General features: G+C 38.0%; 1 protein-coding gene across 1 annotated transcript in view; it reads left to right on the forward strand.

The window, feature by feature from the left end:
• PRDM5 (PR/SET domain 5) overlaps positions 1-26,557 on the forward strand; it is an 86,982-nt gene that overhangs the window by 44,249 nt on the left and 16,176 nt on the right. The window contains exons 12-14 of the mRNA XM_061372117.1: positions 3,867-4,027; positions 10,032-10,125; positions 25,456-25,541. Of these exons, the coding sequence (XP_061228101.1) occupies positions 3,867-4,027; positions 10,032-10,125; positions 25,456-25,541 (341 nt within the window). The remainder of the gene's footprint in view (positions 1-3,866; positions 4,028-10,031; positions 10,126-25,455; positions 25,542-26,557) is intronic.

The following is a 26,557-nucleotide window of genomic DNA, read 5'->3' on the forward strand; positions in this document are numbered from 1 at the left end:
TTTCCCCAGGGAGTTACAAGATTCAGAGCCAAGTTCAAAACTTGTATTTAAATGCACTTAAATGCAAATCCAAATATGCTGTATAAAATTTATCAATGACTTCAGGTCTGATGGCAGATTTATTTGTGCATGAAGCATGATAGCGTTACCTTCATTTTAAGAAAGAAGAAATGGAGGCAGGGATAACTTGGTGGCTTACTCAATTTTTGTAGGTAATCCTGTTTAGAGCTTGAAACTGAGATTCTCTGTCCTGTGCCAGATCAGTCTAATGTTTCCTGCCTGTGGCATAGAACTTGCAGCCAAGAGAAATGCTGTGGCCATTTTTCCACATGAGTAACTTGTTCCTGGCATTCTGTACTACTTTTTAACTGCCTGCATAAAGGTTTATTTTTGGTGGAATTTTCTCTGTCTTTGATATTGACAGAGCCCAAGACCACCATTCAACAATGTGAATATCAGCAGTTTAGAGTTTAGAAAATATTCATGGTCTAAAATCTTTGTAGCTTAGAAGGAAGTACTTTGATTTGGAGAGTATTTATGTTGGTATAATTAAGAACACCACAAAACTTTTGTTTGTCAGGCCCATAAATAGTGGTTATATTAGATGGATTGTTAGACGTGTGTTTAATTTATTTTACAATTATCTGTCAGAACTTCTGTGATTTCATAAAGCATTGAATTTAAACATTTTTTCTACTTTTAAATGTTTAAAAATGATGGCAGGGGGTGGGGTAGTTAAAAACCTGTTTAGCAATGTATTTTCTAATGAACCAGGCATTTGCAAAACGTCCAAAAGCAGTAAATTCACAGTGCACAGGATAGTCTGCCTTGGTAAAGGTCTCTCTAAAAACATATCTATGACTATTTTTGAAGAGGATGGGAGCTCAGCAAATTTGAGTTCTTTGAGCTAGGGTTATGATATGTGGAGATTTAGTTGTTCCTGAACCAGTATTTAAGCAAATACAAAACATATCAAACTGTGAACTGCACTGGCACAGACACTGTCTTGTCAGTCTTCCTTGATGCAAAGGGAGACATATCTGCTGACGTACAGAGTAGGTGTTTGAAGGTGTTAACTTCTATCATTATAGGTAAAACCACCTCCAAAATGGGTTCAAGCCTTAAACTGAAAAGACTTGCATTTTTATTAATCACAGGAAAGATTTTAAGAAAGATTTCTTACTTCTGAAACCACTCAACAACTGGGCAGCTTAATAAGGAGGCCTTAATGCAGCAGAATATAATCAAAGTTTTTACAGTCATACTGCATCTCTCATCTGTAGAGTCAAAAAAAAGATGTGCTGACAGACCAATAGCGAGGTGAAAGTCATTACTAGGATGAACTGAAGAATAAACAGCTTTTAGTTCAAGGCTGTGATTAAAACAAGGGGCTCTGCTGTTTTCTGAAAAGAGCTTGTGTTCCCAGAGAAGAAATGTAGAAGTCTTCTCATGGCCTAACTTGTGAAACTGAGAAGTTGTAATGACATGATAATGAGCCTTTCATATTGGAAGTAACTCAGAATTACTGGCATTGTCCTTCTGCAGCTGGATGGTAGTCCCTCTCATAGCTCTGAAATATACCTGCTCTAGAAAAAACAGAAGGGAAACAAACCAGAACTTCTAGATATATTTATCTGGCTTTACTGTGGTGTGCTGTAGGAAAGAAAAAAATTGTCTGTGAAGCTTGAAACTTGAAGGGAAAATTGAAGGTCATTCTACATAATTTTTTATTGTTTTTTAAATTCAGTATCTCCTTGTTGGTTTAGAGGCAGGCCCTCTGCAGAATGATGTACAATAACTTAAATTTTTTTTTAAAAATTAAATAGGCAGGAAAAATTCATATTTCGTAAACTAATTTTTCAGGTGTTCCTGTCTCGTAATTGGAAAAGGCATCATGAATAAAACTTTACAAATTGAACATCAACTATATCTAACTAACCAATAATAATAAAAATCCAAACTCTTCATTCTACCCTCCCTCCCCAGGCTCTAGTTGTAGAAATGCAACCCATCTTCTGAGAGTCAGACAAATTTTTTCTCCTAGGCATGCTGCTGATAATACTTTTAGTAACTGTGTTCTCATTATGTCAGTGCTGGGGCTAACCCTTTATTCTTAACTGTAGTGTTTAGGGAGGATATAAGGTACATAAGTGTGTGCTACCTCATACCTGGCTAATACTAGCTCATGAGGCCGTAAGAGACTTGGCTAACAAGAATGAGTAGTCCTGAGCATTTTTACACGGATGATTTAGTTATTTAGGATTGTGGAGACATGCATGAACATGACTGCATTTGTCAAGGAGGACATAATCCTCATTATGTATTTGCTTTCCAGTGTAAAAATTGGCATGCGGAATGTTTGTTATTAGGAGAAATACTAATTAGCTACTGCTACAGGGGTCAGCAGAACCGGGCACTGAAGATCACTCATTTAAAGTAAAGAATGTGTAGTCCTGATTTTCATTTTCTTGTTTTGTCATGAAGAGACTCATCAGCGGACTAGATAATGTCAGCCCCAGGAAAGATACATTATGTTGTGTATTCCTGGGGGAAAACACTGTAGGATATATTATGCTAGTGCTCTGTTTTCATCTTGAGAGATATTTATAAATATTGTTAACAGTTTCATGTCAGGTACTCTGAAAAAGTTTCCTGCCTTCAATGGTTTCAAGAGCTGAGTCAATGATAAACTTTCTTGTTTATTTCCGTTGTCTAGGGTGCCTAGGCCTGAAGAGAATCTATGTCTATCTTTTGCTATTTTATCTTGTAACAAACCTCTAGATCTATCACAGTGCAAACATGTTGACTGAAAATACAAAATGGAAAATCTTTATTTTTATACATTAATATTAGGAATATATTTGGAATCTTTAGTATTACTCTTACCTGCCAAAGAGTTTGTTTTTGGCAGTGATCATTCTTAAGTGTCAGATATGTTTTTACATTTATGATATGAAATTTTGTTCTTTATCACGATGAGGTATTATGAAACAGGTTGCATAGCAGGTGATCTTTAAGGTCCATTCCAACCCTAACGTTTTTATGATTCTGTGATTTCCAGAGCTGCTCAGGAAGCTTTAGTACATCTTTTTGCAAGCGGTTTTGATTATTGCTTTATGCTGTTGAGAAACCTTCAAAACCTCCTTGCATAGTTGTGTACTAGTGGTATTTTTAAACTAAGTTTTCATGCATCTTTATGGCTTAAAAAAAACCCCAAAACCAGTAAGGTGTAAAGACTGTTCAGTGAGCCAGCTTTGCATGGAGATAGTGCAATGTCAGATGGCTCCTCTGTAATGAGACGTAGGGTTTCTGCTAAATAAGGAAGCTGAGGAGAAACACTGATTATTTTCCTTCATCTAGAATAACACTTAAAAAAATAGCAAATTCTAGGCTTCGCATTGCTTTGCATGTTGAAGGATTTTGCTAAACTTTTAGCCAGAAGTTGGTGAAATACATACTTGGTGTAGTAACTATATATGTTTGAAGAGTATTATAAATTCAGGAAGATGTCTCTTACCATTTAAGTTTCAAAAGATTAAGCCTATTGCATCTTTTTGCTTGTTACCATAGAGTCTATTAAAGAGGTTCTGATAAAACCTGTGCTCCATCTCACTGTCAGGCATTTTCACTGGATGCCGTTTTGCCTTTGTCTGTAGAGTTTAATCTCACATTTCTGGCTACATTGTTGTCAGGACTACTTCGTCAATTTCTAAATGACATTTTTACCTGATCTGATGTTCTTTCTGTTCTCAGAGCCCAGCTTTTCATTTGTCTTTGCTGCTTTTATTCATTATTCTGAAACAGTAAGTATTAGTGTATTTGCATAAAAATATGATACCTTTAAGCACTGTTTTTCTCTTTATAAGGTGAGAGGACTTTCAGGTGTGATCACTGTGACGCTACTTTCAAAAGAAAAGACACATTAAATGTTCATATTCAAGTTGTACATGATGGCCATAAGAAATACAAGTGTGATCTCTGTGACAAAGCTTTTGTGACGCCCTCAGTCCTAAAGAGTCATAAAAAAGTGAGTAGAATAAGTGCTGTCATATTAATTTGTTCTGTGTCCTTAAGATGGTAATAAACATAAAATCCCCAGATGCTTCTGCATTTCTGGCTTTTCAGTAGAAAGCTATGATGGTGCTTCACATCCTAAAATGCTTATTGCAGTAGTGGGATTCTTGGTGGCATGCAGAATCTGTAGTGGGTGCATATGTATAAATCCAGTGTAAGTACTCCAGCATCTGGTATGTGGCTGGACTTGCTGCATTACTCTTGCCATACTCCTTCCTACTGATCTCTGTGGTGGAACTGGGGTAAACTTTAGAAGAAAACTTGCTTACTAGTTGTGCGTGAGGTAAGGTTTATGTTACAGCAAAGAAATGAGAAGAAAGTAATTGAATTGAGAACAAATCAGCTGAGGCATTGCCACCAAATGCAGATTGCAAGAGTTTATTGAAAAACATGATGCATACATTGTTTGCCATGTAGTATGCCCTTCATATATGCACGTAAAATTTTAGTAAGAAAACCGAGTGTAAGTGAATTGCTTAGTACAATATTTGCAGCACATAATTGTGGTGAGTCCTGTGCATTACAACACAAATACATATTCAAAATTGAGGAAAAAATGTAAGGGAGTCTTCTAGTGTCTCTCCAACCCTATGTATTACAGCTGTGGGAACTAATACACATCTTTAGAGCCTAAACCAAGTTACTGGCAGATAGTAGACTATTGAAATCTCTATGGTAATGGATGGCACTGTCTCCTTAATGTGCAAAAAGTATTTGCAAAAAGTATTGGAACCAACTATGCATGAGGTCTCTTTAGTTTCTTTGTGGTCTTTTAAAGATCTTGATCTTCCATTAAATGTATGTTAATGCATTTGCTGTCTGTCTGCCTTCAGTCTGTTTTAAGTGCTGCTTGTCCCATATTTAATATGCATTAAGTTACTTAGTAGTTATAGTTGCTGGAAAATAAAGCTTCTTGTGATTGAGTGACTTAACTGTGTAAACAAGATACATTCCTCTCAGATATGCTTAGTGGAAGATTTTTGCCTGTTCTTCAGAAGCGCTTAAATGACATGGGTTGCCTTGTTTGTAGACTGCAGTACATGTACTGTAAGATAATTGAGGTTCATTAATAACCAGGTTCATTAGTTGTTCAGCCTGTTATATGAGTTGAGTTTTGCTGTAACAGAGAGAGAACGTTATAAGATATTCTTTGGAGTATTAAGACACATTTGTTTCTCAAGCCTGAATATATTGGTCCAAGGAGCTAAAAACCAAATGGTATGCAAAATAAAATTGTGATTTGTTTCTCATTGTGTTCTTGGGGAGCAAGACTTCAGGGGGGGAATAGTATCATTCATTACGCAAACTGATTTCTTTGGGAAACAAGACTGCTTTTCAGACACACAATCCTTTTCATCTTTATCTATTTGTTCTAATCACTTGAGTTAACAGACCTAGCTTATAATGCTGATATATCGAGTTCAGATCCATTTTTTGTGAAAGATGGATTGTAAGATCCAAAAGTCAAAGTATTACCTGGAATCATTGAATTGCTCTGCATAATTTTTTAAAAATTTCGCTAAAGTCCTGTCTGAAAAATACAGTATAACTTACTATTTCACATTAAAAATGACTGTGTGTACTTGTATTTTAATGGAAAGTACTTGGTGTTTATTGTTTATCACTGTTCTCTCTTTGGCATTCCTTCTTAATTGTAATTGCTATTGCTCTATGCTGCTGTCAGACTAGGACTAGCTATATGTTTTTGAGCCTTTTAGTTGTACTGTATTGCTCCCAGAAATCCTTTCTGGTAGTTTGAAATGTCCTAAGTGAATATGGTATTCCCTAATATTGCTGTTAGAGAGAGAAGTAATTACTAAAGAAATCTATCCTAATCAAGAAGGATTTAACATTGATACCCCTAATGTTGGGGAATATAAATTGTGCAAGTGCATTCAGTGTTGAAATGACATATCATTTACTCTTCCTTGCCTCTATACAAATGCCTGTAGCATGGGGAACAAACAAGAGGAATTAGAGATGTGTGCACATCTACGGGGGTATGATATAATAGGCATCCCAGAAACATGGTGGGATGGCTCCTATGACTGGAGAGCTGGAATGGAAGCTTACAGGCTTTTTAGAAAAGACAGGCCCGGCAGGCGGGGAGGGGGAGTTGCCCTTTATGTTAGGGATAGGCTGGAGAGTATGGAACTCTGTCTGGGGACAGGTGAGCAGTTAACAGAGTTTGTGGGTCAGGGTTAAAGGGAGAACAGCTATGGGAGACATTACTGTGGCGATCTGTTACAGACTGCCTGATCAAGGAGAGCCTGCGGATGAAGCACTCTATAGACAGAAAGGAAAAGTCTAACGCTCACAGGCCCCTGTTCTCATGGGTGAATTCAACCACCCTGACATCTGTTGGAACAACGGTACAGCCCAGCACAAGCAATCCAGGAGGTTCCTCGATTCTGTGGAAGACAACTTCCTTCTGCAAGTAACAGAGGAAATGACAAGGAGAGGAGCCATGCGTGACCTTGTGCTCAACAACAGGGAAGGGCTCATTGGAAATGTGACGCCCAGGGCAGCGATCACAAGATGGTTGAATTTGAGATCCTCAGGACAGTGAGAAGATTGTGCAGCAAGCTCACTGCCCTGGACTTCACGAGAGCAGACTTTGGCCTCTTCAGGAGCCTGCTTAGTAAGTTTTCATGGGATATAGACCGGGGGGGGTGGGGGGGTGGGCGGGGGCCAGGACTGCTGGTTGATACTCGAAGATCACCTGCTACAAGCTCAGGAGTGTTGCATCCCAACTAGAAGGAAGTGCAGCAGGAGGGCCATGAGACCTCCTTAAATGGATAAGGAGCTGCTGAGGAAAATTCAAATGAAAAAAGGCTTATAAAAAGTGGAAGCAAGGACAAGTGGCCCAAGAAGAATACAGGGATGTTCTCTGGGAAGCTAGGGACCAGGTTAGGAAAGCTCAGGCCCACTTAGAATTAAACTTGGCTAGGGATGTTAAGGATAACAGGGAGGGATTCTGCAGGTACATAGCAAATAAAAGACAGACTAGCGACAACATAGGCCCCCTCAGGAAGCTATCAGAACTGGCTACCTTGGATTTGGAGAAGGCTGAGGTTCTGAATGACTTCTTTGCCTCGGTCTTCACTGGCAAAGGCTCTGACCGCACCACCCAAGTCTTGGAAGGCAGACGCAGGGACTGTGAGAATGAAGACCTTGGGCCCACTGTAGGAGAGGATATGATTCAAGACCATGTTAAAAATCTGAACGTGCACAAGTCCATGGGACCTGATGAAATCCATCCGCAGGTCGTGAAGGAGCTGGCAGATGAAGTTGCTAAGCCACTGTCCATCATATTTGAAAAATCATGGCAGTCAGGTGAAGATCCCAATGACTGGAAAAAGGGAAATATAACCCCCATTTTCAAGAAGGGGAAAATGGATGGCCAGTAAGTGTCACCTCTGTGCCTGGCAAAATCTTGGAGCAGATTCTCCTGGAAAGCATGCTAAGGCACATGAGAAATAAGAAGGTGCTTGGTGAGAGCCAGCATGGCTTCGCTAAGGGGGAAATCCTGCCTGACCAAATTGGTGGCCATCTATGATGGGAGCTTCTACGGAGCTGATGCACAGGGGCAGAACAGTTAATATCATCTACCTGGACTTGTGTAAAGCATTCGACACTTTCCCACATGACATCCTTGTCTCTAAATTAAGAGAGATAGCAATTTGATGGATGGACCACTTGGTGGATAAAGAACTGGCTGGATGGCTGCACACAAAGAGTTGTGGTCAATGGCTCAATGTCCAGCTGGAGACCAGTAATGAGTGGTGTCCCTCAGGGATCGGTGTTGGGATCGGTCTTACTTAACATCTTTGTCGGTGACATAGACAGTGGGATTGAGTGTGCCCTATGCAAGTTTGCCGATGACACCAAGCTGTGTGGTTCGGTTGATACACTGAAGGGAAGGAATGCCATCCAGAGGGACCTTGACACGCTTGTGAGGTGGGCTGATGCCAACCTTATGAAGTTTAACCATGCCAAGTGAGAGGTCCTGCACCTGGGTCAGAGCAATCCCAGGCACAGCTACAGGTTGGGCAGAGAAGAGATTCAGAGCAGCCCTGCAGAGAAGGACTTGGGGGTGCTGGTCGATGAGAAACTTAACATGAGCCGGCAGTGTGCGCTTGCAGCCCAGAAAGCCAACCGTATCCTGGGCTGCATCAGAAGGAGTGTGACCAGCAGGTCAATGGAGGTGATCCTGCCCCTTTATTCTGCTTTTGTGAGACCTCACCTGGAGTATTGTGTGCAGTTCTGGTGTCCTTAACATAAAAAGGACATGTAACTGTTGGAACAAGTCCAGAGGAGAGCCATGAGGATGATCAGGGGACTGGATCACCTCCCATATGAAGATAGGCTGAGAAAGTTGGGGCTGTTCAGCCTGGAGAAGAGGAGGCTGTGTGGAGACCTCATAGCAGCCTTCCAGTATCTGAAGGGGGCCTATAGGGATGCTGGCAAGGGACTCTTCATTAGGGACTGTAGTGATAGGACAAGAGGTAATGGGTTCAAACTTAAACAGGGGAAGTTTAGATTGGATAAAAGGAGGAAATTCTTTCCTGTAAGGGTGGTGAGGCACTGGAATAGGTTGCCCAGGGAAGTTGTGAATGCTCCATCCCTGGCAGTGTTCAAGACCAGGTTGGATGAAGCCTTGGTTGAGATGGTGTTCTGTGAGGCTTTTCTGCCCATTGCATGGTGTTTGGAACTAGATGGTTTTATAAAGTCCTTTCCAACCCTAACTATTCTATGCTTCTATGCTTCCTTCAAGCTGCAGTGTAATATGTATTATGTGAGATAATGAAGACTTTTATGTCACTTCAGTGTCTTTCATAAAAATAAGAATTAATTTCCCTGTCTGAAAAGAGTTATGTGCAAAGCTTGAAACCCAGCTGTGCATATGATTGTGTTATCTTTCCTATCCTATTTGAATGAGTACTTGCAAATGAAGTGATTCAAAATTCTTCACTAAAGGAGCAATCACATTTACAAGGAAACATTATTCAACAGGCTGGTAAATCTTCAGAATAGGGTGTAGAAAATACAGTGTCAAAACCGATGAGAAGCTGTGTTTGTAACTTAGTTCAAGGTGTTCTTGCTGTTGACCTCCCAGGTTGCATGGGAGAGTTTGAGGGTTTTTTTATTTTTTATTTTTATTTTGAAATAATTCTTCTTAGCAGCAAGGTCCTCTAGCCTGAGCAGCTTGATTTCATAAGACAAGATCAGTGTATGATTTAGTATTAGTGACAGTTACGATATTATTCTTGTGATAATTCTCTAAATGCAGTCTGATTCTAGAATTTAACACAGGCTAGTATGTCCAGTATGCAGGTTGTGTTGACTGAATCATTGAGAACTTACACTTTGAAGGATTGCTGTCTGTCATACTTCAGATGAACTGATGGCTGTGTTTCATTTGTATGAGGCAGAAACCATATGCACAAATATCCATAAAGACCTTTTAAAGTTCTAGTTCAAGTCTGCAACAGGAAGAGTAATGCTAGGTTAGGTAAGCTATTTTCACTACAGTTCATAATGTAATTCTCTAAAATTATAAGCTGTTAAAAATAGACCCATTTATGAAGATTAATTTTATTAGGTAACCAAATTAATGTTTGTTGGAAACCACTGTCACAGATACCAAACTGAAAAATAGGTGTCTTACTCTTGCAATCATGAAAATAAATAGAGTTGAATAGGACATTTTTAATAATAACTATTTTTAGGAAACAGTAAACTTAAGAACTGAAAAGGCAGATTATTTTGCCATTAGTAGTGAGAGTCATTTAAAAGTTTCAGAAGAAAAATGAAAGAGTCTCTGCCTTGTATGATGGTATAACATGTATAATGGAGATAATAGTGGTCAACTAATACAGTTAAAATATTCCATATTCCACTTCTTTTAAAGCTATGCTAAAGCTTTCATTCTTGTCTTTCTCCACCCCATGTAGACTCACACAGGAGAAAAAGAGAAGATTTGCCCATATTGCGGACAGAAGTTTGCAAGCAATGGAACGCTGAGAGTTCATATTCGAAGCCATACAGGTACAGTGTTGTTTATTATAATGAACAGAGATGACTTTCTCAGTATGTAGCAGGGTGTCTATAAGTATGTCCATAATTTGTCTATCTACAAACAGAAATGCAAATTTACAGGTAGGCCTAACACATCATCTTTTTCAGACATTTTACCTGCTTAATGTGTAAAAGCATATTCTGTTCTCAACTATGATTATGTATGAGAGTGTGTATGTATGTGTATGAATGTTTTCTGGTAGCAAAGGTGTTTTGACACTCTGACTTCATATTAATGTAACTTCTGACCTTACCACAGCTTGCACCCTACCCAAATTAGAATGTTCTACCTTGTGCTTTAACTCAAAATTTATTTTCTTTTGCATCGTCTGATTCATTCTGCAGGTCTCCTAATGTTCCTGGGTCTGATACATGCAACTTATTGCCACCCAGATTGCATTACTGTAATACTGTTGCGTTATATATGTGCATCTGTACACACACTGAAAGTAAATTAGTCATGTTGTCAGGTTTCATTTTGTGATCTTATGCTTTCATTCAGGTAAGTCGCAGCATCTAAAAGGGGTTTCATTGTGATAACTTGATTCCAATATAAAATAGTATACATTTGCCTTTGGCAGTCAAAGCAAATAGTCTTCCTATGACATTCCATTCACTTGGCATAAGCAAGTTTCATTTCCAGGGAGATGACAAGAATTTGTGCTTTTAGTTATTTGGCTTTCTACTGTGTTTGGAAAAGTCTGAGTCACTTCAATCTGTCAAGACCACCTCTTAAGATTACAGGTTTACTCATTTTTGATATATTGGGATTTTTGGATTTGGCTGCTATAGACACTAGCAAATTTTTATCCTGTTCCTGCAGGATAGAAGGCTAAAATTGACTTCTATCTTCAGCTCTTATTATTTACTAAATTCCATTTTTGGAACATTTATCCTTCTTAGCAGCAATATAAAATCTTATACATAGAAGCCTCTGTATATGCATTCAGCTCATGTTGTTTACATACACTGTATAATCACTCATACAAAAAACAAAAGGTCAAAGCTGGCAAGACTCAAAATCTGTCTATTGCTCCACTTTGTTGACATTCTTTCTTCTGCGCACTTTATCAACTCCTTTCAAAGCCCTTCCTGCACATTTATTTTTTTTTTTACTTCCTAAAGATTCATATCAAATATTATTCTAATTCTTCATTAAAATCTCTGGATTCACATTTCAACATTTTTTTGCAGGCAGGTCTGCTTTATGGCGTTTGCTAGTGTGACACTTGTGTTTTCTTATTTCACAGGCCCTTTCCTTAAACTTCAGGTATGTTTTCTGTGTACTATGAATGTTATACATCAGTTTGCAGAGTACAAAGGTCCTAGATTTTCAAGTTGATAGTACAGATAGCTCTTGGGGAAAATGCTTTATAGCTGTCTGGGTGAAAATTCTTTTCACGCATGTGCTGCTACCAGTTACACTTAATGTTTCAGCTCTCAAGCAGGCTTTCCTGAATTTAGAAGTTAGGCTAAGCTGATGTTCATGAAACCACACACGAGAGACCTCTAACCTTGACTATAGAGCCTAGCAAAATTTGTAGCCAGTATAACACAAGAAGCGGTAACTATGACATTTTGAATTTACTTGAAGTAGAAAGGCACTGAAGATTTTCAGCTCATTTGTAAATTAAGTGTGGTAGGACAAACTGTCTTGCCAGGATATGATACAGGTTGGAGTTAAGGGGATATGCAGTGTGGGAACAGCCCACTGCAGGAGGAGGGAGAGTTCAAGGCCTGTTTCGTTACCTAAAAAGATAGAAGCACTCATTTTGAAGAGGGTTGCTAATTCAGGAAAATGGTTTAAAAAAATAATTTGTAAGTTACATGACAAAATGCCTTATGTGAGGTTTAGTGAGAGCATGCTGTAGTTAGATGCATGTTGGACTTTTGGAGAGGTTGTTTTGACTTGTGCTGTACCTGAAGACTTTAGCCAAGTTGTTCATTATCATAATAGATGCAGACTAATCACAAAAGGAAATTTTGTCCCATGTTCAGTGGGCCTGAGGAAGCATAGCTTTCTGAGGATAGCTTGCATCATTTCTGAGAAATCAAGGATAGTTGATGAAGGGAATCTATGTCATCTGCAAACAGTACAAAAATAATTGAAGTATTCATTTGATGGCTTTTAGTAATAAAGTTCACTGCATTGTGAAAATCCTTGACAAATTCTTGGGTATTTTTCTGAGTGCCAAGAAATTTGCAGCTCGTCAAACAGTGGAGTCACAAACTTACTTTATTCAGTGATGGAGGTTTGGTTTCAAAACATTGCCCTATTGAATACTTCGTGCTCTTGATATCTGTTAAATTCTGTGGTTTTGAATTGATCAGTTAAAAAACTGCTCTCTTTTCATTTTTTGTGACTTTGGAGTATCACATTTCATTCTGACCTAGAAGTGAAACAACCAGCAACCGTGGTTTGCTTTCAAGAGATGGATCATCTTTGTGAATAAGCCTTCAGCTGGGGATGAACTTTGTTGCAGCTAAGCAGTACACCATAAGTGTAAATATTGCAAAGACCTTCATGTCTTAGTGATTACACCTGATTAGTTTGAGGTCTTGGTGCAGAGATACATGTTACACCGCTGTGCATGTGGTCAGCTGGACTTTGTTTTATTAGCTACTTGGTTCTATATTTAAAAAATAAAGCCAGCAGAGTTCTTTTTAAAGAGAGTTGTGTATCAGTTTTTATCCTTTTTTTTATAAAGCTGGTTTTGATAAAAAGTCAAGGTTGTTGGTTCTGCTTTGGAATTGTATTGTCATATGCTTAATAATCCGTATACAAAAAGAGAAGCTTAATGGAATTTTGGCTTATATTTAATACACAGCGGATGTTCTTCAGTATTGTTACTCACAGATGTATGCATGCTTCCTTGATAAGCAGTTTTCTTCCCTCTTTTATCTTAGAGTAAGACTCTGTAAATGAGCCCTAACAGTATTTGGCCTGTTGCAGAAACTGAGCTTGTTTGGGGTGAGTGAACATGTCTGCATGTACATGTACAAAGGGAAGGGGTTGATGTTTGCATCTGAACCTAGCATATTGCTCTGTAATTCATCATCTGAGTTTCAGCCTTGGCATGACAGAGACAGCGGTCTGTAGGTCAGCTGAAACACTATAGCACATTCTCAGTCTGCTGTATCCTGTTGGTTTATTACTTCTTAGCATCAGAGGGAACAGGGGTTAATTTGGCAAAAGAATCCTCTGACTGTGATATAAAATCCTTGGCTTGTTCATAAATTGTAAAAGAAATTCTATGGTCTGCTCCTTGGGCTTGAAAACTAGGGGCCAGGAGGTTAATTACTTCCCCAAAGTTTCCTCAAAGTTTTCATAAAGCAGCTTCAGTGTTAACGGTTACTGGCTGTGGCTTCTGCAACTTTTCAGTTTCCTTATGCATAGCTGTTTAGATCTTGTAATTGCTGTCTTGTGTGTTTGTGTGTGCCTGTATTTGTGTGTGCCTGTGTAATGCATTTATGCACATGCTTTCTATCTTTCTGATACTTATACTGTTGCTTTCCTAATTAATTGTGTCCTAATCCCTTCTATCATTGTGAGGTAGCACATCAGATTGTTACAATAGAGTTGTTCTGTTAGAAGAACAACTAGTAGTAGTAGTTGAGGTAGTTCATATTTGCAGGTAAATTTTTTTCTGTGTTAAGAAAATTAAGTGTTTGAATTGTAATTCCATCCTTTGCATGCTGTCTTTTTCTACTACATTACATAGCGACTGACGAGGGACAACTAATGACCATACATGTCTTCCAGAAAATGCTTATACATGCAAATATAGGTTAAGACATAACCTTTGTTTTTTATTTTTTCACCACAGTTATTCAAAGTATTGCTAAAAAGTAACTAAGATTACGATGACTTTATTTTGTCCTAAATGTTTTTTGAAAAGATGAATGTTTATATTCTGTGTCGTTTAAAAGCCATGACTTAATGTGGCGTTCTTACATGTTACAGTCTCTGGTATGTGGAAAAGCTGCTTTATTTTGTAAGCGTGAGTTGAGAAGGTTCTTTGTTAATTTGTTACCATATACATGAGTAAGAAATAATGCCAAGATATTGTATTAGAACAGCGAAAAGCATTTGGACCATAGACTTCCATAGCCTTTGTGTCAACACAGTTAAGCTTACCTTTTCCATTTCCATTTTGATAACTAAAGACTCCTTTATAAGCTCATGAAAACATTTCATCTTACTTTCTCACTGTAACTTTAGGTGCTGGTTGCCTTCTTGAGATGTTTGTCATCCTCTGCATTGAGGATCTGCTGTTATGATCCTCACTTTGCCACTGTAGTCGCATTTCTACAGTTTGATTAACTAGTCATTTGGGCATGTTTAAGATCATATTTATGGTCCAACTGTGTAAAAATCTAGGCCTAAATTTTGCACTTTTATATAAAAATTCCTGAGTAAACAATAAAATATTAGTTGTGGAGTTATGATAATGATCTTTGCTTATTAACAGTAGTTGAGTCATCTGTGAGCAAAAGACTTCAAAGTAGTTGAATGAAGAAGTTGAAGAACAGTTTAGTTTAGTACTGTGTAAAATATGCCCCCAAAGTTTTAATAGCTAAAGAAGCAACTGTTTATTCATGTACATAAGAAATAATGTACAGCCAGGATCCTTATTCTAGAAAATCTTCTGGCAAATTACCTTATAAGTAATATATGTTTTGTTACATTAAAAACAAAAAATAGATTTTAAGAGAAGCTTAAAGGAACTTCCTCTCATACCACATTGAAGTATGTGGAAAAACGTATATGTGTCTAGTCAGTAAACAGCTAGCAGATGTCTACAGATAAACAGGTTGTTTCTATTCAGTAACTTATAAATGATCTCTCTTTTGTCTACTGAATTTAAAAAGGAGCTTGCAGAGGACCTCAAAGGTAAGGATTCTGCATTTCTAAACTTTTCAGTTTATACATCATTGTTCTATCTCCAGATAACAGTTAAATCTTTAAAAATACCTGTAAAGTTTCATATAGCTGTCAGCTTCTTGTTTTCTGCTTCCATGAATGAAGAAATGTTCTTATAAGGGATAGGTCATTGCACCATAGAATCATTGCACCATAGAATCAACCAGGTTGGAAAAGACCTTTAAGATCATTGAGTCCAACCATTCCCCCAGCACTGCCAAGACCACCACTAAACCATGTCACTAAGGGCCTTGTCTACACAGTTTGTGAACACTTCCAGGGACGGTGATTTCACCATTCCCTGACAGCCTGTTCCACTGCCAGACCACCCTCTCAGTGAAGAAATTGTTCCTAATATCCAATCTGAACCTCCCCTGGCACAGCTTGAGGCTGTTACCTCTTGTTACTTGGGAGAAGAGACTGACCCCCCCCTCACCACAACCTCCTTTCAGGTAGTTGTAGAGAGTGATAAGGTCCCCCTGAGCCTTCTCTCCTCCAAACTAAATTCCACCAGGTCCCTCAGCCGTTCCTCATCAGACTTGTGCTTCAGACTTTGCCAGCTCCATTGCCCTTCTCTGGACCTGCTCCAGCACCTCAATGTCTTTCTTGTAGTGAGAGGTTCACTTGGGGGCCCTCCTTGTGTTTCTCTTCGTCAACAGTGTGCCTCCACTAAACACATGTGAACAGGTGATGCTGTAGCCTAGAAAAGAGGGGAAGAGGCACAAAACTGTTAACCAAATACTTGTTCTGGCTACAGGGCATGGCCTGTGACTCCAGGTGCCCCCTCACTGTCCCTGCCTGCTGTGATGCATCTTGACCTGCCTTGCACACCCCCATGGCTGGCAAAGCAGAGATGCAGCAAGGTGCTCATGTCTTCCCTGTTACATAAAGCTGTCACAGTAACCTTTGAAGCCTGTATGTTGCCCTGCAGCCTTTCAATTCTGAGTTAGCATCTATTCCTTCCTGGAACAGTGCTCAGAGTTAAATCTGCTGCCAGGCTCCCTCAAACAGCTGGCAGAGTCAATAAAACACGGTTCATCATGGGATTTGCCATAACAATGGGATACAAACAGACACAGGCTTATGTACAGAAATTATGTCAAACAAATTAGCTTTGCCCGAGTTAGTCAGACGCTCTTGCAAAGCATGGCCCTGTACTCGTGTCAGTGCTGGTTATGCTTTTGTCAGACAGAAATATCTTTGCACACCTGCCTTGAGCATGGAAGACGGAAGAAGGATTCTTGCATTCCCAACCCCCCAAACAAAACCCCCTGAACAACCACCTGAAAAAAAGCAAAGACTATAACCCATATCACAGAGTAACACTGACAAAGCTCTAACAACACCACCCCTTGATCACAAAGTGGCTCCTTGCCTTGAGAAGCTGAAAGCGATGGCAGATCAGTGATGCCACTACCAACAGCTACTCCAAAGCCTGGGCTTCCAGCAGCAGTTTAATTGTAAGGCAGTAGGTCTGGACACCGCAGTCTGGGCTCACAGACATGTCCTGCCTAGCCCACATTGGCCACCTCAGGCTGGCCCTCTATCAGCCCCCATCTGAGCAGTCAATGGCAATGACACCACACTGCATGGAGGTCAGTCATGACGAGAAAACAAGCTTGATGTTTGAGCGTCATATAGTCGAATCACAACAAACTGTACTTTTGCTTATTAAAGAACAAAATACTGCTAAAGGAAACATCACTAGGGAATCTTTGCAAGGAAACTTGTCAGCATTCACCAGAGAAATTCAACAGGAAGTTTTCATTAAAAATTAGTGTTTAAGTGACTCAATGTCAGACGTGGAATCAAAACTTTGTATTTTAAAACCTCTGACCTTTCTGAGTTGGAAAATTAAGCCCAGAGCTACAGCTCCATTTCACAAGAGGCCTTGATTCCCCAATAAAGCAAAAAAATCCCAAAATATCATATGGGAAACTCCCCCCAGGAAGGCTATGCAAGACATGCCTTGACTCCCAGATTCAGTTCATCTTGAATTGCTCCAGAGAATGAGCATTTAAATTGGTTTTTACCCTAATTTGTCTATGAAATTTTCTGTTTATTTTGTTCTTTTTTTTTTTCTTTTAATAGAATTTTAACTAGACTCAAAAACCTAACTACTGGCTCAGACTAGCAATACAACAGCCACGTGATGTGAACTGCTGCTTTCCATGTGGACTTGACAGCAGGACATGGACCATGACTAATCTTTAAAAATCAGTTACAGGGAAATCTCCCTGACAGAAGTCTACTGAGCATTGCACTTATTTTTGTGTGTCACTTACTGCTTACATTTTGTCTTTTCCATGTAAACATTTACCAATTTGAAGCCCCAGCAAGGCGGATAGAAAGACTTACACTTTGGTGCTATCATCTGAATGCTAGTGACTTCTTTAGGTCACATGAATTAGTGATTGATTAAGGCATCTACTTTAAAAGATTTGGTTGACCATTGGGTTCACTGAAGTCATAGATACTAATGTTTACTAATTGTTTATTTCCACTGATAGATGCAGAGAATGAAACTGCTGTATTCTTTAAAGTAAGCGTGTTGGGTATTTACTTATGACTCAAATCTCAACATCACTGTAGAACTGATGAAAGGCTAAATAATAGTGGTAGTTGATGTTTTATTGTACAGATTCAGGCAGCCGACTTATTCCATAGGGTCCTTTACTAGTCTTTATGGTTCATTTAGTTGCATATCATGATAATTTTTCTGGGCCAGATAGGACAGACACTTCGAGTATTGGTCTTGAACTAGGTAATACGAATTCTCTGAATAAACCCCAAAATTAGCAGAAAACAAACCTCCTCAGCTGTCAAAATACTACTTCTGCTCCTCAAAGAATAAGGCATGGATAAGAATTTATAAGAACATATTAATAGAAAAAAATAAATGGTTAAAGCAATTTGGTTTTCTCTTTGAAAAAAATAGCACTTGAGGTTTTTGTTTTTAAATATATGACCATTTTTAGTGAATGGTAGATGTATTTACTCACATAAAAGCAATTTTGGTTCTCCATGTGCCTGGAAAATACACAAGTATTGGAACTCTGTTAGAAAACATTCAGAAATCCATACGCTTACTGACACTATAGTCATTGATGAAGGGAAAAAACCAGCAGAAATATTTCACTTCCTGTCTTCAGAGCCTGCCAAGTTTGAATGGTTGTTAAAGTGAAGAAAGAAATTTCTAATTGACCCATACATGAGTACTGTATTTCCATTTTTCTGAGGCAACAAGCCTGTTCTAAGATCAGTCAAAAAACCATCCCTTTCTACAATGTAGAATTATATGTATGTATGGTGTTTCTGGGTTTTGTCTCACCTGCCATTCACAAGTATTTTACCTTCCAAATTACCAAGTTGTTTGGCTCTTGGCATGAGAAAGCTACTCCTGTGTGGGTAATTCTGTACCTTCTGCAGTGCTTGAGTGTTTCATTGTTGAAAATCTGGCAAGCTGGAATTTTGTATAGGCCAGATCACTGTTTTTGTTGACTAGTCCAGGTGTTGTAAAGAGAGCAGCTAGCTGCTGGAATTAGCCAAGTTTCTTGGTTGCTCTTCCATTATTTTCACTTGCTAGAATCCCTGGGCAGAATTATAAAAATGCTTAAGGGACCTGTCATATTAAATGCTTTCGAAAATGCTAGTTGGTAACTAGAAAACTGCCATGTCTACACAAGAGGAAATGTAGTATTTTCTCTTCAAGGGCCATTTGACATGCTGTGAACCACCAAGGTGGTGAAATATACTGAATATTTTCTTTAAGTGTGAATATTTAATTTTCATTCAATAACTGATTTTCTGGCATTTTCTAATTTAAGTTCTTTTGAAATCATTTGGTTCCTAGAGTTCCTATTTAACTTAATTTTAATTCCCAGTGAAGTTCTTCTCACGTAGGAGAAATTCAGTTCTGTGCATCTTAGGATCTTTGTGTGTGGACATGCGTGTATGAATTGAACGCGTGTGTGAACTGAATTCTGTGAAGTTAAGGACACAAACTTCTCTTTTAATTTGATGGAAACACCATATACAGAGCAACAGCAGCTGAGGATAAATGTATAAAGCTGTCAAGTGCTCTATATGAACAGATAGTGTTCTAAAGCGTATGTCACAGATTATAATTTTGTTGTATCTGTTAACCTTTTGCCCATCCTTACTTGCTGTTGAATGCTGTCATCACCCCAGATTATCTCTGACTAAAACAAAGCTGCTTGCAATTCCCATTCTGGGCTGCCCTGTTGATCATCTGGTATGGAGTGTTGCATGTGTGATCCAGATGGCCCACTTGCCTCTGAATTCCTCCCCAGGTGAACTGTTGTCTTTCTTCCACAGTTGGTCGATGCTGGAGCCTCTTTTTGCCCTCTACCCGACCCCAGTTATGTCTTTAAAGAGGATATTTTTTTTCCTGAAAATTGACATTTTAAAATAATACTCTCATATATGTGTTTATTCTTTTAAAAAATAATCTTCTAATTTTTGTACTACGTAATTCAACACGTGAAAAGGAGCTGATTCTAGAAGGTGGTAAATGGTCTGTGGAAGATTCTGAGGGATCACGTTATATCAATTCTTTTTTAGAAAGCCATTCCTTTTAAGCTGCATACACTGCGCGTGATCTGATGTTCAGCGCAGTCTCTCTTAAGTCTTTTTCTGATATTGATGAGTGTTGGCCTAGACCAGTGGTGCTAAATACCCCAATACACCAAGCATAGACATATTAAAAATACAACACCTCCACCTTGATAATTTCACAGCATAATTCAAATTCTTCGTTCCTTAATTACGGTAGTTTAGTTCCAATGAAGACAGAAAGCCAGGGGATTTGTACGTGGTGGCTGACATACATATAACATTGTACGCAAGTGAACAAGCAAGCCCCATGGGAATGGCAAAAGTAAGTATGACTCCAGATTTAACAGAATCAAATAGAAGTAATGTCTGTATATGGTTTGAAAGAGCTCCGTGAGGCTGCTGCCAAAACCAAATATAGTTGTTCATCAAACGTGTACTTGAGCGTGCTGTTGAACATCTCTCTGCCTTTTTCAGTTTGCTGATCTCTTCCGACAGTTTTGTTGCAGTGTCTTCAGATTAGGGCTATTTCTACTATTGCATGTTTCATTTGTCTCATTTGATGGGATTACATTTGCCACCTCTAACTTACTTACTTGGTAGATTTAACTTGAGGTCACTGTTTCAAAGTAATTGCTAACACTGGGGTTTATATTATGTTTCCACCTGATTTTGTAATTAGCTGTTTTTGTGGCTAAACTGCCTACAGGGAATGCAAAATACAGTGTGAAAACAGCAACACATATGACTAATTTGAATTACCATGTCTCAGAGTCTTTATGATGTGTCTGGCTATAGCCACTGAGATCTTGATGAGGAAATGTGTATTTCATTTTGTTTCTTAATTGTTTCTCTCACAGGCGTATCTGAGTTTGGAAATCTGGGTGCTGAACTCACTGAACAGGGATGGAAGAATATTGTGTTTAACTTGTTATGGTACATTAAGGTCAAGTAGGTGTTGTGATCTCAAGCTAGAGATTTACACACTTGAGGAAAAAAAAGATACCAGTTCTGTCATGACATATTTTCAGACCAAAATCCCATATGGTTTTCAATCATGGAATTGTTTTCTGTAATCCTTGTATTAGGGTTAAAATTTATTTTTATTATATTAAAAGCTGGGTTTTTTTGTTCATAGAAAAATCTGGAAGTAGAATGTCTAGACTTTGAATTATATTAAATCCACTGCAGTTTATCCAAGGATTATTTATTTAGGGTTATTTATATGGAAGTACCATTAATATGTTGAGGAGTTAGTTGTTGGTCATCAGTGACATGACAGTCAGCTGTAACTTGAGGGTGAACATAGCATTTATTATGTCTGGCTTACTTGAGTGTACTGGTATTTTAATTATAGCAGTTGTTCTTAGTCATTTTTGCATTCACAACATTACTTCTGGTCATGTTGACTGGACAAGGTCTCAAATTAAGATGTATTTCATATGCCTACTGGATTTTGATACTGTACTAAAGTAGAAAGCCTGATGCAATGTTTTAGTGAAAAGTGCAGATCATAGTCTCTGTTGTGGTTTAATGGCAGCGTTGCAAACAGTAATATAGAAGGCCAGGGCTTTTTTCAGATATTTTCGTAATGTGGAATGTTAGGATTAAGGCTTGGTAGTGTATTTAGAAGTTAAAAGATCTTCCCACCCCATTCTCCATATTTTTGTATATAAATCAAATCTAGGAAAAAACAGCTGATAACCCTCACTTTGTGAAATAATACCTTGGAAAACTTAACTCTACTATTGACTGAAATGAAAAGGCATTATAGTAAAAAAAATGGTGCACTGATTTGCTTCAGTTATCCCCTGATAAGGATTTATCACTGTCTTTAAACATAAAGATCTTTATGTTATATAGTTATACATATTTAATATATATATATGTTTATATAAAAAGCAGAGTGCAAATGGCATAACTGTTAATCGACATTAACAACTTCATCTCTGACGTACCCCCTCTTACTATGATGGTATTCCATGTTGAGACTGTATCTCCTAAGCATGCTTCTAGCAGTAAATCCAAGAAGAAATGGTTTGTCATAGGGAAAATAGCTTCCGGTCATTGTGATGCTTAATAGCTCCTTTTTGTAAGGACAAGAGAAATAGAGATACATGACCTGCAACACTAATGTTGTTTGCTTATCTTTGCCATTCCTTTCTTCTCCTAGTAACAGATCCATTCCTTTTCTGATCAGAGAAGTTTTACATCTGGAAATCTCCAAGTATTTACTGTGTGTGAGTTGATCTGAAATTTAATATTCCAGTGCTTATAATTGAGTTTTTGTGGCCTTTGCTTGATTGCAGATGAACATGAAAGCACTGATATATGATGTCACTTTCCAAGGAACTTTTATCACATCACACTTGCTTTCCAAATTTTCTTAGTGACAATTCTAAACTTTGTTGAATCACAAAACCTTCTCATTTGTGGACACTTGCAATAGTTCTGTATGAAACAGGGCACTTCAGCAAATCTTGCTGTGGGGGAAGAATATATTTAGCATTTGTTATTTCAGATCTGTTTTTTCTCTGTTGTCATCTTATGCCATTTGCATTTCGCAGTATTAGAGACAGGATCCACTGCTCCCATTTGTCTCACATGACTCAAAGTGGGATAATGTCTAAGACTTCTCTTGGGGAACACCTGCTTCCCAGTAGCCTCAGTGGCAAATCTGTTCCTGGGATCATTATTACAAGCAACTGACTGGTAGCATGAATAATTTTTGCCTAGTCTAGTTCTGAAGAAGCAAGAAGTTAATTTTTGCCAGATACAAAGTAGTTAGTAAGTAGGATTGTGATAATCTTGCCAAAATCTGCTGTCCATAAATTCAGGCATCTAATCTGAATTAATTGCCTAGGTTCCTGATACAGTAAATAGTGAAAAAGATGCATTGAGTGAGGATAGATCTTTCAGTTCTCAGGCAACAGAGATCACTTTTGAAGAGTAATTACCGCTAGCTTTCATTTATCCTTAATTTCACTGGGATTCAGAACAGCTAGTTAAAATCACATGTTATATTTTTACATGGCTGATGTAAAATGAAGAGGAATCTTGACTCTTGTTCATAGATTAATTTTTAAATAAAAGTTATTTTTTATTGAAAGCCATTATAAATATTCATATATTTTTTACACAGTGGCACAAACTCATCTTTGGACTGCTTACAGAGAGACTAAAAATTTTTTTCTATAAACTCGGCTATTGCAAGAGCACAGATTTTTTTTTTTAATAGCCCATGGTTAATTTTGTATAATCTTTAAAACTCTGAGGTAGAAGGTAAGTTACACAGTTAAAAGATGTGCACAGGGTAAACAGTTGCTTATGCAAGTGCAAGGGCACGTACAGATATTTTGGACATACAGGCTACAAAGATTAGGTGAAACAAAATAACATAAAATAAAGCAACAGTAAAATCACTAGAAAAGATCTCTTAAGTTGTTTTATTGGCAATTATTAATGTACTAGTGCATAAGAAATTGATTCTGTAATTTAGAAAAACAGGATGTCACCAGCCATCAATGTCAAGTGGGAGTCTCAGTCTGTGTTACATAGTAAACTTGTTATTTTGGAACAGTGAAGCCTTGAAAATTTACAGTACATAACAGCTGCTTGAAGCCAGACTTTTTCAGGTGTAGAATTTTGATATGCAGTCATACTGTTGCCCTCTACTGGCATCTGCTAAAAGCTTTTAAGACCATACTCATCAATACCATGGTCTCCATGGCTAAGTTCTGAAGGATGCAGTTAATCCATTTCAGGCAAACTCAAAATACGCCATCTTTGAAAGCAAAAGTTTTTCTCTTTAAAGAGACTCCGGGATTGGGGGGAAATGGAGGAGGGGCACAACTCCTACCTGTCAACGCTCATCTGCTTACAAACTGCTGAAAGCTTTAGCTTCTGCATTCAAAAGCCCTAAAACATAAAAATGTCAGCTGAATTAGTTAACTATTTGAGTACTGCCAACTGCTGGAGTGTTTGAATTTTGGAAGCATGGATTAAAGACATCAAGGGTCATGAGAGAGAGTATCATATTTCAAACTGCTTAGTGAAAGCACAGCTATAACGCAGTGATTGTTGCTGTTGTTCTAAAAAAAAAAAAACAACCACAAAAGCCAAATTCATACAACTGTGCTTTCTGAGAGATGGCAGAATATAAGAGAGAAAAATACTTGTATTTCACAAGTACTTTTCTACACAGTGTCTTGCTACTGTCATTAACTGAGCTGTCTAAACAGGAGTAAAATACACAAGAGAAAGATAGTGTATCTACTAAATAGGGGTGATTTTTTTTCTTTAGATGATTATTTAACTAAGATGCTTAATCTCAGCTGCCGTCAAATCTCTACACAACTTGGGACTATATGGAGATTTTATGCACAACAGTGGCTATCGGTATTGTAGTGTATTTGGAGTCAGTCCCTCTGAAGAGCTGTTTCTGTAAGCTGTCTCCATTAAATACATTTTGTGATCCTTTGACTTCTTGTTCCCAAAAAAATAAAACATCCAGTATCTTCCCTCTGGGCAGTCATAGAGGAATACCTCATGTGGAGGAAAGATGAGCTGGGATGAGGCTTCCTTCCCTCAAGTCATCATTAGGCACTGTGGAGCTTTAAAAGCTTTTTTCTGTTACTGGCACTGTCTTGCACACTGGTCTTTGGCATATCAGTGAAATATGTGGGGGAGGGAGCGGGAATTAATTGTAAAATGTATTTATTCTCACCTGTTTTCCAGGATTGAGTATGTTAATTTTTGCCATTTGTACTATGTTTAATCTCTCTATACATACAAAGCTTGTTTTGCGAGTGGAAAGCAGTGCGTTAACTTAGTGGAATAGGCTTTGCTTAACTCATATTTTCAAATAAAGGTTTGTTACACCTTCAGCATTATGATTGTGTATAAGAAATCCTGTTTTATTAATAGAAAAATAGTTATTTTGTCCTTAGTTTGTTGAACTGTGGTTGTGTTGTAGAAACAACCTAATATTTGCTTTTAAAGTGTTGTGTACAGGTAGAGGAGGTAATAGACTCAGATTCCACTGTGTTGCCTAGAAGTTGAAAATTAAAATGCCCTTAGGGAATGATAAAGCTTTATTACTTCTTCCAAATTATGGAGTTAGTTTAGAAACTCTTCACTTTTTGATTCTGAACAGCTGAGTATGCAGATTTCGTTAATGTGAGTTTGGGAAGATTGATGCGAAATGACACCAGTTTAATGAAGCATTAAACAAAATACCTTTAAGATACGGGATGCTGCAAGGAAGATGCTAAGAGCATTCTGTTTCCATTTCAGTCATAAATCGTGATACAAAAATTGCAGAGACTTTTGATTAACTAGGTTCTAACACAGCATTAAAAAAGAGTAGATTTTTTATTTCATTGGGATCCTGACACCCAGAGGACCATATGTGAAATAGAAAAAATATTTGGGAGCAGTTAATGCCTGAACATTAAAGTGACCACGTGTAAATCACTGTAGAATGTCGTTTGAGCAAGGGCAGTAGGTGTTGGTTTTGTTGGTTTTTGCTTTTTTTTTTTTTCTTTTTACCCCCCAAGGGTAAATGTGTGTATTCATATATTGCTAGAAAAAAATCAAGCAGCAAAGGAATATTTTGACTCAGCCCTGTATCATGCTCAGGTGGACCTTTATATGTAATTTTCATTACGCTTAGATCTTTTCTTGTTTGAACTGAGTGTGAAGACAAGGTCAGAAAAATTACCTCACTTTGACAACCGTGCTGTAAGGCCTTCATATACTGAGGCGATATTTATGGACTCTGATGTGTTTCTTGTTTTCAGGTGAGCGTCCTTACCAGTGTCCTTACTGTGACAAAGCTTTCAGCAAGAATGATGGATTGAAGATGCATATTCGCACCCACACAAGGGTACGTGTAGCTTAGTTTTTATGGTTACTTGAGGGTTGTCTATGAATCATGTAGCTAAAAGTAAATAATTAGTTTTTTGTAGAGATAAGGCTGTACCAACCAAGATGTTTTATACTTACAGGTGTATCATAAGAGGCAAAGATTTAAGTGTTTCACTGTTTGATTATAATTACAACTCCCTTACTGACCTTCTGTTTTTTCTGTCTTTGATTTCTTGCATGTTGAATAATATCAGTACAAACTTCTTCCTTTAACCTGTGGTTCTTATAGATCTAATATAATGTTTGTGATCGTTTACTGAGTAAATAATTCTGTAAAGTTCTTGAAACTTCAATATCCAGTGTTTTGATTCTTGCCATCTCTTTAAAATCCAGTCACTGTGAGCTTTTTAGAGCTTGTACTTTTCTAATGGATGACAAATATTAAGCTGCAAATTCACTGTATTTAAATTTTATTTAACTGAAGGTAAAATAACAGGCAAATTGCAGATGTCTCCAGGATTATTTTTGAGCCTTTAGTCTCAGCACAGAGGTTCCCTGTTTTAAGGAAAAGCCTTGTAATGTATATGTATTTACTAGAGGATAAAAGTGAGATCTTGGCCCCACTCAGCCAGCATAGAGTTGGATAGCTGTCTTCAGTCAGCCAGATGTGAATTCCCTTAGTAAAGGGAGATGTCCAGGTGAAGTTAAGCTGGTCTAGCATTCCATATGCTACCTGCCTCTGGCCTCCCCATCCACCATAAGAAAACAAACAAAAAGTTGAAAGAAACCTGTAGCTTTTACTAGTAATCCCTTGGGAGCTGTTACCGCTTAAAAGAGTCAAGGCAGTCTTAATGCCAAACAGTGAAAGTTTGTCTGTTAGGGAACAGGAAGGATGATAGTTAATTACCTAGTCTCCATATTCAAATCTGTGCACAGAATAGTTTTCTAAATAAGTGGAGATAAGATCAAAACTGTTTGCTTAATTTTCTACCATTCTACATAGGATTTGAGGGTATTAACTGGAGGTGCTAGATA

This window comes from Neopsephotus bourkii, unplaced genomic scaffold (assembly GCF_033783945.1).
Source record: "Neopsephotus bourkii isolate Nb327-2 ecotype Australia unplaced genomic scaffold, CSIRO-AGI_Nbou_v1 NB_1598, whole genome shotgun sequence".
Classification (NCBI taxonomy): domain Eukaryota; kingdom Metazoa; phylum Chordata; class Aves; order Psittaciformes; family Psittacidae; genus Neopsephotus; species Neopsephotus bourkii.